Source organism: Spea bombifrons, chromosome 4 (assembly GCF_027358695.1).
Source record: "Spea bombifrons isolate aSpeBom1 chromosome 4, aSpeBom1.2.pri, whole genome shotgun sequence".
Taxonomy (NCBI): domain Eukaryota; kingdom Metazoa; phylum Chordata; class Amphibia; order Anura; family Pelobatidae; genus Spea; species Spea bombifrons.
In genome coordinates, this window is record NC_071090.1 from 99,754,823 (window position 1) to 99,766,464 (window position 11,642).

Below are 11,642 nucleotides of genomic sequence, written 5' to 3' on the forward strand. Positions count from 1 at the left end.
TTAAAGAGGACTCTTTATGAAAAGGTTTTTCTTTGGTATTAAATAGCGTTGTATACAATACTAAACAAATCTCCATGCACATGATATACTTATCCTTGGGGGTTGAGACGGCACAGACCTGTACCGTGACTGGGTACACCCGCCAGACATTGCTTCCTTCCCCCCATAACCAGCAGGAGCTTGCATCGAAGACAGAAGGAAACACCGCTCCTCAGGAACCTCGTGACACACGAAGCATAGCAAAACAGTGATTTATTGTCCTGACAAGGACAGCACCGAGACTTAGCCCAATAACAAGACAGAACTCGTATTGAGGTAAAACAGGAACAGACTTCATTGGGAACAGCACAGATATTTTTACAGACAACATAATTGGGTCAGGAGTATAATCCCATCAACTACCAGACAGCCCGGTGCCTCCATGCAGTTCTATGGCCAGCAATGCCCAATTGACAAAGAGTCAGTATTTCAGGTTTATCCTGAGGTGTAAATCCTGGAGTACCAATGGAGAGCTCCGGGACAGAGGATGCCATGTTCCAAAAAGCGACTTGATCTAACATCGGGACTCTGAGCGTCAGAAACGTCGCCAGGAATAGTCCCTGTGGTAGCCGGGCCAGAGTTCCATAGCCATGGCTGCATAAACCCTGATGCTAAAGATGGGTAATAAAACCAGGGTTCCCAAATGAGGAGCTCATTAACCACCTCACGAGCATGGTGTAACACCGAAAGAGCGGAGCCTGAAAGTTCCCAGGTATGTTAAACAGGCCAGAGGACGAATGGAATTTTAGGTAGACAGCAGCTAGCAGAGTTGTTGAGGGGGGGTTGTAATAGTGTTTCAGGTAAATGGCAGGTAGAATCTGCAGAGATATGGGGAACAGTTATGATTAGGCTATTTAGTCTCCTTATGAATTAGGGAGATAACTAGAATTAATGAATAATTGCAGGGCCTGCTAAGCTGCATGTAGCTAAAAGTAAATAACATGTGCTGCCGTCATGTGATCATTATTTACAGCCGATAAAAACACTCCATAGACAGCAGTCCAAGTAGAATTAGGTATAGATGCCTACACACACATTAAAATAGCGACTGCTAATACTTTTTCCCGCCTTGTTATCACGTGACGTTGCTTACGGGTCACTAGCGTAAAAGGGACTTCGAAAGGGGCGGGTTTGATTGGAGTATCCAATTAGCGGCGCCCTTTTCCCTCACATCTCCAAGGTAGAGGGACGCTGTGGTCACCGCTGGTTGGTTTCGAGTAAGCCACGCCTTCAATGTAACGTCAGGCTGGACTCTGAGGGCTGGTGTGTAGCAGTTTGGCTTCAGTCAGCGGGTAGTGCTTGGCCTGCTTAGTACGGGTAGCCGCGGTGCATTAGTGCATAGCTAGCCGGTGTATGGAGTTGCGAAGTACCGGACTTCCCGTGGAGGGAGTCACCGCCCTTCCAGGGGATAATGACGACTACGAGACCTTACCGGCTGGGGCATCCCCTGTTACGCATATGCTGGCTGGTGCGGTTGCGGGGGTCCTGGAGCACACCGTAATGTACCCCGTGGACTCGGTCAAGGTGAGAGCGCTAGGGGGCGTGGCCGTAGTGACAGGTGTCATGGCGCAACACATGGAGACATGGCATGCATGGGATAGGGCATAAGGAAGCGGATGCTGTGCAGCTTTACAGACACTTTATGCAAATCCCGGCAATGCGTTTCATAACACAGACCTCAGCTATCTTACATAGAAAACTTTGTGTGCACGTTTATTAATGCTTCCAGGAAGTTTGTGTATCGATCCATAGATAAATATACAGTCTCTTCTCTGCTGAAACTATTTCGCTAAAGAGTATTTACAACAATTTCCATCCTAATGCCTTATTTAAAACTGTGACCTCATAACTTTTATTATTGCTTTAGAAGCCGATTAAATTCTGCTAAAATCCGACCTGTGCGCCTGTGCGATAGTCTAATTTATTATTTACTGTGATTACGGGTCGGTCGCTCCCAGGTATGTGAAGTGAATTGATTATTCTGCTAAGTGATATCGCGCTCATCCCCAGCTTAATATAATGGACGGTTATTCAAACTCTATACGTTTTGTGTGACCTCTACCAAAGCGTATAGAAGATTTAATTCACCGAGCAGATCTGTGGCTTCCGGTTATGATCTCGTATATGTTCTATATAGCAAAGCTTTATGGGACTTAAACTTTATATGTAGTTTCAGGTCATGCTTAGTTCTGGCAACTGAATATCACCTTTCCCCCCCATTCTGACCTTTGTCCCTGGCTGCCCTCTCTCTATCTCTCTTTACTTTTCTGTTCTGTGTACTCTTGCGCTTCATTACCACACTTCATATCAGTGAAAGCAATAGAATTTTTATTAAGTCCAACAATTGGCCATAAGAGCTTGCAATCTAGTGGTTACAGTGCCTGGGTTTAAAGGGACAGTTTAATGTCTCTGGCAACCCCAGCAAACAGAAACCAAAAATAAAGTACTTACCCGAGATAGAAACTGCTGTCCTCCTTCTCAGTGGTCTGAAGATTCTTGCCGCTGATTGGCTGCTTGACATTGGAAAGCGATCCCAAAGACGTCAGTCATTCGATAGAACCTGTTGGGGTTTCCAACCAGCTGGAAGTTAAACATGAAAAACCACTTACTGTGGCATGCGGAATGATTGCTTAGTATGAAAACTCTGCTGTGGAGTTTATTCACTAAGGTGGGAGATAAGAGAGTAGTTGCAGTTTCATCTGCCTGACCTCTGTATGCGTTATAAAGGGTTATCCTGGCAAATCACCCCATAAGAAGGGCTGAGCTGGCCATGCATAGTTGGGCCAGTGAGGGGACTTCCTAAAAATCCTAATGATATTAGGCTTTGTGCAGGGCCATCAGAGGGGTTCTTGGTACGTAGGCTCCCTAGGGTTGGCCCTTCGGAATGTAAAGTGAAGCCAAAAGTTTAATGTCTGCATTAACAGCCTCGCTTTGCACCCCGGCAGAGTGCGTCGCGTTCTCTAACCGTTTCATTAATCCAGTAATATCGTTGCTCTGCCGTCTGTGTGCAGACGTTCCGTATTCTAAATACATGATCCAAATCGTCCGTGCTGATTTTAGTTGTAGGGTGGTAAATAATCATGTTGACTGCTGTGAACCCCACATTTTATAAAAGAGAGGACTTTTTTTGTTTTAAAAACTTTATCTCATTTGACAAGAAATGCTGATAATGGCCAGTTTCATCGGGCTGGTATGTTTTGTAGAAGGAGAGCTGTAGGCCAGACATGTCCCTAAATATACAAAGCAATGTTCTAAGATAGATTTATCGCTGTTCCAAGTATTCTGCGTTTGGCCCTCTTAACCCCGGAATTGATAGCCATGTACTTTCATGCATTGTTAGTCTTCTGCAGTAAACACTTCATCATCTTTTTTATTTCTATAGAGCCAACAGTTTACTCAGCGCTTCTTACAGTTTATACGTTCTGAGGGTCTGACAGAACTAGAACCGACAGACTAAGGCGAACCAATACGTTGGGTAAAGAGAGCCCGGCTCAGGAGCTTACAATCTAGAGATTTGTTACATCCCTTTACATGGTTGTTGACTGGTGTTGATGGAATAATTTTGTCTTCACCCAAAATGTGGATAACAAATACTATGTTTAGGTATGGTAATGCAAATGGTATACTCGCCTTAAATTTTACTCCATGGCTGTGTTTGTTTAATCCGGTTGCCAGTCTCATAGCCCAAGCCTTCTTTTCCTCTCTGTTTTATAAGTACCCGTGTTAATTAATTGGCCGGCGCATGTATGGATTGCATTTAAGTCTTCCATTTTTTTTTCTTCAATTTATGACCTAATTTAGAGCGTCAGCAAGTTTTATAGCAGTATTAAAATGAGAGAGAATACACAATTAAGGAATTAACGCAAACGCACGTAGGAGGTGGGGAGAAGAGAGACCCGCTCTTGTGAACTGGAAGTCTATTTGGAGGTTGAGGAGAACTGAGAGAGAATGTCAGAGACTGTTTAAAGGACACTCCAGCCATTGTATGCACTTTAATGAATATGAGGGGGCTGCATGGTCTGTTTGTAGAAAGCTTTTGCCCCTTTCCACACCCCTAACTAAATGAGGGGCACACCTTCAGTCGGCTCTCGCGCTGGCTCGGGTGACCCCTGCATGTAGACCTCTTTAACATGCATTCTTCATGTATAGGTGGTGTCGGGGACATTAAACTGTCCCTTTAACCAAGGATGCTTTACTTGTAGCAAAGGGTCACACACAGGGGTCGGTGACCTGGAGAGCTTGAAGGTGTAGAGAACAAAGTGTTTCTTTTCAGAATGCAGGTTAAGGGGTTAGAGGGCTAGGTGGCTTCTCTGAACGGACTGGTTTACAGTGGGTGTTTGAAGCTGTAATAAATAGAAGAGCGTGACCAGTGTGTGGCTTAAGTCATGGAGATGCGAGTGTGATGAAGTGCTAGGTCCGAGCCGCGCGTGTTTAAGAGCATTTGGAGAAGAGCGCGCAGGTATAGGGCATGCGGTGTTACGCATTTACGTTTTATTCCGCGTGATACATGGAGCCAGTGTAGGGACTGCTACCTTGGGGCAGAAGATGAGTAATGGCATGATGGGTCCCTCCAAAAGATCCCTCAGGACCAACTTCTTCAGGGAAGCCCGTCCACCTACCTCTCGCCCACCCTTCCTAATCCCTCCGCTGCAATGCTGTCTAGCAATATTTTTCCATCTAGTGTTTACATTGGGGTACGTTTACGCGGCTGGTCTGTCAGAAAGCTTGGCACTTCTGCTTTCTGTGTGACGTTCCTTAACTCCTTCTATAATTCCTCTTCGGAATTTATTGGAATTGGAACTTGTTTCTGGAGGTTCTTGTCTCCGTAGGCCTTTTTTTTTTTTTTTTTTTTTTTTTTTACTTTTGGTGGTTTGGAGAACTTCTATTGTACTGCTTTTTAGGAATAATGGTGGCTCCTTGATTCCTAGGATTTGGTAGCCGCTGCTCATGTGTATCTAATAGCTGGGCCTTCTCCTGTGTATACCATTTTTCTCTTTTTCAATTTATTTTACTTGCACTTTTCCGGGTCCTTATTTAAACATTTATTATTTTTATGATACTAAGTTGTTCTTATTATAATTTTTTATTTTATTTGACCTGCTGAGTAGTTCCTCCTCCTTGCTTCGCCGGAGCCTGTCTAGCAAGCTGCTGCCCCCATGGCCTTTCTTATCAGGATAAACCTGGAACGACTTTGGCATGAAGTGTGAGTGCACTAAAAGAACGAAAATGGTTGAAATCAGTAAGGTGAAACTGCAACTTGCAGACTATCCTGCCAACTCCCTCCCTGTTGAACCCAAGTGCGTTCACCTCAGCACAGGTAGTTAAAGGGGAGCTTTCACAGCTCTTAGCATGACTATATATTATTTTTAACAGTACCTGGATTGTGTCCTTTTGTGTTCTTAATCGATTATAATTAATTTTATAGACGTTACATTAAGGGGCTGTTTTGCTCGAGTGAAGCTGAGAATGTAACAATGTGTGGACTGGTATATTGGTAATCACCACCGCGCGTTCATTTAGTGTCTCAAATAAAATGTTTGTTTTAAGTATCAGATCTATATTAAAACTGTCTAATCTTACATGGGGTGATTTAATTGGTGACTCGTATTACAGCTTCTGTCTGGAACATGTTCCTTTTCGAGGGGCGTACAGATGCTTTGTTTATTAAGCGCAGGTCTTTTTTGTTGTTGTTGTTTCGGGGTGGGGGGTATGTATTAGCAGTAAGAGTGGCGCATTCAACCAGAAGAGTCAATTGGTTGCTATGGTAATAGCATCCCGTTGATCATTTAGTTTCAGAATCCGGATGTACCGTATGGCTGAGAGGAGAAATGCTCTGGAGTCAGGCTTTTTGGTGTACCTGAGTCTTAAAGCTCCGTCCGTTAGTCTGAATTCCCCTCGTCCTCCGTTTAATCTACCTGCCGATGCCGGGTATCTCTTTGGCAATATTAGGGTTAAAGGAGCAGCGGAATGTGTTAATGGCTGACTTTGAGGTTTATTTGGGGGATAAATCCAGTTGTCGCACGGGAAGTATGCCAGACTCGCTGTTTGGAAATACCAGAACTTCCCTAGACAGGCATGTAGGAAGCGCTTGCAATGTAGTGGATTTCCACGGTTAGCTTTCCACGAAAAGGGAATCAAAAGAAACTCGTCAGAAGTGTTTAATCTAAATGGGTCTTGGCAAGTCTCACGTCTCCTGGCAGCCGTTTTAATTGTTTGATGCGTTCTGTAACGAGATCATTAAATTCCGGTGTAAGAGCAGATAAAAGTCTTAACGAGGCTTGTGCTCCTAAGTGCTTAAGTCTCGCTGTGATCCCGCTAAATACCGGTTTAATAACACGCGCCTTTTGCGTGGAAGGATGCGTCGTCGCTCCTGCTCTGACACCACTCGGGGAAGGTGTGAACGTGAGAGCGGTTCGTCTGCGTGTGTTTAATGGGCTGGAGCGTTCCAGCTTCTCTACGCTATGTGGCCCATTTACGGTGGATTTACTGCCAGGGGATCAAGTTATTGCCCGATGTTCTTGTGTACGGGCACTGTGGGCAAGCTAATGTCAATGGTCTGGTTACAAGGAATCTCGCCCCTCAACCTGCCCATTTACACCGTAGGGGGCTGTGCTGAAGCGGAAGTGCCTTCGTAGCTCGCTGTACCTGGCGCTGCGGGGATTTCTGAGTTGGGCTGTGACATCATAGCTCCCTTGGGCAGTGGTGTCGGTGCCTGGCGCACGCAAACTGCTGGCTGCTATGATGTCAGGAGGTTGGATGAATATCTTGGCGTGCTTCGCTGACCCTTTGCTGCTTGACTAGTTACTTTCTGACGGATCTAGATGTAGGAACGGGTGTTTCTGAGGACGCCCTGAACCCTTGTGCACTTTTGTATCTGTTCTTTAACGTGGTGTAATACTTCCTGTGTGTAACATCCTTTAACAGAAGGAAGAGCTTCTTTCTTCCCCCAGATCGCCCTCCCTTCTCGGTTTGGTTGATGGTTGGTTGGCTCACATTAGGTTCCGCTGTAACTAGTCCTGGAGCCAGTCTGTAACAGGCAGTGTTTGACGTCTCGTTGTGATGGGATTCACCTGGAGTAAAACTCCCATCATTCCAAACCACATAGAAACTAGCTAGAAACTATTACACATTTTTTTTTTTTCTTTTTCCTTCTTTTGTTTTTTATATATTACTAGCTGCTGTGGGTTTGATTGCGTTGCGTGGGCCGCACCAAAAGAAAAGTATAGAATATCAAATTCATTTAAAGCACAGAACAGATAGCATAATAATCTGAATAAAAGGTGTAATGTGGGCTACCTGAACATTATGTCTTTCTTTTTTTCCTCCCCTCTAGTTGTTGAATAGTGAATAGAACCCCCCCCCCCCTGGTCTGAGAGGATCTGTCACTATGCTCTGTTGGGTATAAACATGCTTGTAGGCTTTGTGCCAGCTGTGTCTGTTTGGGGTATTTCTTTGCTGTGTTCTTGCGCGCGGGGCTTATGGGTGGGGTAACTGGTTCTTATCGGCTTGTCGCGTTCAGTATGTCAGTTCCTCGGGCAAAACCTGGCCTGCTGAGAACATCGGGCATTCGGAAATTAATTTTGGGAGGGTATGTATTGAGCACATCGTGTACAGACAAGCCCAGTAACGTGAATATACAATAAAGCAGGAACGACGTCTGTGCCCGTTTCACCTATTCTGGCCAATCTGATTTATGCAACACGTCCCTGCCAAGCCGTGCCGTGCTTATACTACCACCTCGGAATGGGTCTCCTTTCTCAGTTTAGATGTTTTAAACGCAGTGAGGGCTAAACTTACTTTTTTTTTTTTTTTGCACTGTTTTCCAGACCCGAATGCAGAGTTTGCAGCCAGACCCCAAAGCCCAGTACAAAGGTGTTGGGGAGGCCCTGAAACGCATGGTGCGGACGGAGGGTTTGCTGACGCCCCTAAGGGGGATCAACGTGACTATGCTGGGAGCGGGCCCGGCCCACGCCTTGTACTTCGCCTGCTACGAGAAGATGAAAACCACTATAGGAGGCATGATCAATCACGCTGGCAACAGCCATGTGGCTAATGGTAAGGCAGGTTTACGTGCTTTTTATTGGCGCGTATTATGACACGTATGACCGCGACATGGACTTCGAGGAGGCTGCTTGTAAATCCGCGGTGGAATCTGGATACACGCGTCTCTGGGTTCTGCTGACGTAGAGGTTTATAGAGGTCAGCAATGCACAGTTTGATATTGAAATGCACTTGGTTGGTTTTTCCATCCTTCTGCCCTTGAGTCCTTGTATTTCCTTGTGGTTTTGCCCCGGATGGCCCGCTATTAACGCGTGTGATGAATGTTTCTGCCCAGCGCTAGGGTTTTCCCCGAGCTCTGTGACTAATGCTGTATTTGTTCACAGGGGTTGCAGGAAGTTTGGCAACGCTTCTTCACGATGCCGTCATGAATCCAGCGGAAGGTATTTCATTCTCAATCATTTCTGTTTTTGTAGCGATCGGTTAACCCCTCCATGACAATGGCTGACTCTATTTTTGTACCCTTCGTGACAATGGCTGTTTTAACATTTCTGTGGTGCTCGCGTTAAGCTGTAATTTTCTTCTCTCTCATTTACTGAATCAACACAAGTTAATATATTGGGGTTTTTTTCAGGACAAAAAGGGCTTTCTTTAGATACCAGATCACTTCCTACACCCGTTTTTAAGTCATGACGTGCCTGGCACGTCAATTGTCATAAAGGGGTTAAGCATACTGTTACACTATTGTATCTCCTTGTGCCTCTTCCCAGTAGGTGCTACCTACCCCCCCCCAACACTTTGGAGTTTCTTTTAGAACCTCGTTTACTTTCTCAGCGGACTTCTCCTAACGTAAAGCAGACGGCACTGCTGGGCGTCTGGGTGCTGCTGCGTGTGAAATCGCAGGGTTTTTCGGGATGGATCCCTGCTTTGTCCTGGCCTTGCTGACGTTCGGTTGCTAGTCAGGCCAACGTGCAAATGATCTGAAGGCTGTAAAGCCTCTGTAGAGTCTTGGAGTGGGGGAAACGATTATGAATAAACTGTTCCTTTTAAGCTTGCTTAATATAAAGCTGATTTCAACATTAGTATGTTAATCATTGACTAATATGCTCTTTTCTCTCTTTTTGCTATGTCATCTTCTGGATTTGGTCCACGTGCTCTTTATCCGTGGTATTCAATCAGTGGTAAAACAGAGAATGCAGATGTACAACTCTCCCTACAGAAACATGCTGGACTGCATTCGGACCGTTACCAAAACAGAAGGAGTGGGCGCTTTCTATCGCAGCTACACCACTCAGCTCACCATGAACATCCCCTTTCAAGCCATTCACTTCATTACGTATGAGTTCACTCAGGAACGGCTCAATCCGCAGAGGCAGTATCACCCTGGCACACACATAGTGTCTGGAGCCATTGCCGGGGCAGTGGCCGCTGCAGCCACTACTCCTCTGGATGTGTGCAAGACTCTACTCAACACACAAGAATACGTGGTCGTTAGTTCTGCTCACGTCAACGGACACCTCTCTGGCATGGTCAATGCTTTTCGGACGGTGTACCAGTTGGGTGGCGTAGCAGGGTACTTCAAGGGAGTGCAAGCCCGGATCATATATCAGATGCCTTCCACCGCCATTGCGTGGTCTGTGTACGAATTCTTTAAGTATTTTCTAACCCAACACCACTTGTAGGCCTCGGACTGACTGTACACCGGAGACTCCGCACTAGATGGGCAGAATCATTGCGCGAGAGGGTGCAAAGCTGCCATATAACGTTATTCCATTTGGAGCAAGTCACGCCGGATACCAGCTAGTCGCAATGTGGGCTTCATTTCAAGATTATGTAAGACCCCCAAGGTGTGGCTTAGGGACCGGACGCGTTGGGTCGTATTTATAAAGAGCAGTCCCGGTAGTAAAATACTAAATATAGGCGATCAGAATCATTCCATTTCTTTTCATGGTGATTGTTACTCAAAACTGCTTTTTATAAATATGGTCTGTTGAATGCCCGCAGGGGGTGTTATGAAGTATATTGCGTCTCATTCGTACCTGACATCGTTACATGCAAAATGGGGGGTAAAGGTGTCTACCATCAACTCAAAAGCTCTTGCTAACGCTTCTACGGATAATGCCTCAATGAGTGATTAGCGAATGTGTTGGCGTTCTTGCTGTAATGGATTGTGACTCCAGCAGTGCTGTGTAGTTCTTCCGCTGTAACGGCAGACTGTGCGATTTAAAGAGATTCGCCGTTCACGCCGTTGAAAAGTTGTGCACGCGGCGCCCTTTCCCAATATATATTTTATTTACATATTTAATATTTTAATAGAATTTTTAAAATGAACTCCGCACAAGTCCGTTGATTTTTTGTTCTTTTTAGCATCGATATTATTGTTGAACAAATAGAAGCTGCACATCAACGCTGAAGTTTATATTCTCGCTCGTGCGACCTTGGGGTTGCATCTCATTCAATGTAAAAATGTTCGTAGAGATTAAATCTATATTTTTATGTATATAATATACAGTATAATCAATGAGTGTAGACAGGGTGGTCCTGTTTTGCAATTAATTTTTGTTTAAGTCAAGTTTTGATATGTTTTATTACCTAAAACAAGTAACTTTTGATAAGTTCTCATAAGGCGCATGGTAGAGAGGATCACGTGTCCATTTAAGAGCTTTTTGTTTTTTTTTTAGCCAGGCTGTGAGCTTTAGCTGGTGGGCTTCTTCCATAGACCACCAGCCCAAGTCGACGTTGGTAGAGATTATATTCTAGGAGCTGCTCATGGACCTTACGGTGCAAGCATGTGGCCCCCGAGACCCCGAACTGGACCTGGGTTCATCTTGGTGAATACTGGAAGTTATTACAAAAAAAACTGCCTAATTTGGGTAAACTTTGGGTTTAACGCTTAGACCCATAAATATGAATTACGTCAAAGTGCAGAATATTGTGCTTTTAACAAAAAAAAATATTTGCTTATTTAACTCCCGTTGAATGTATGATTGCAGGGTTATTATTGGCCTCTGGAAAGCCTATCTCATGGCTTCTAATAAAGGAAGGGGCTGCTTTTAAAAAGGATGTCTTAAAACATACAAGCGGCTCTTATGCCAATTAATATATACATTAACCGATAAGAGCCGCGCTGCGCCTGCAGGTCCAAGTACGTCTTCATTCCTGATGTAGTTAAACTGAATTTAAACCCAAAAAAATGTGCAACGGAGATGACCGTTAATATTGTAAATGGGGGTGAAAAGTCCCCAAAGGTAGTGATTAGAGTGGAAATATTTAATCCCTGGTGCCTTGTAATGCTGAAGACACAATGAGCAACTCTGCATGTACTTTCCTTACTGAAATGCAATATAATTACACAGAAATATGTATGCCGTTGTTAAGTATGCTGCAGCTCTGTTTTTTGTTTTATATGTAAATCTTTACAGTCTAATTGTTTACTCTCTCCTGTGGGTGACAATTCAGCAAAATCATAACATGAAACATGGCTGGCGTCCTTCCTAGCTGTGTGTAGATTATTATTTATATAGTGCCATCATATTCCAAAGCGCTGTACAATGCGCGTGGATACGTAGGCTAAGGGGGGGGCAATTGCCAACTCGGCATAATGT

General features: G+C 44.7%; 1 protein-coding gene across 1 annotated transcript; it reads left to right on the forward strand.

Annotated features, from left to right (window-relative positions):
• The first annotated feature begins 1,306 nt into the window (after positions 1–1,306).
• Positions 1,307–10,566, forward strand: SLC25A37 (solute carrier family 25 member 37). Its single transcript, XM_053462417.1, has 4 exons — positions 1,307–1,563; positions 7,866–8,094; positions 8,424–8,480; positions 9,217–10,566. Exons 1-4 carry the CDS (start codon positions 1,393–1,395, stop codon positions 9,717–9,719), a joined length of 960 nt encoding a protein of 319 aa, XP_053318392.1. The 5' UTR covers positions 1,307–1,392; the 3' UTR covers positions 9,720–10,566.
• Positions 10,567–11,642: the final 1,076 nt, after the last annotated feature.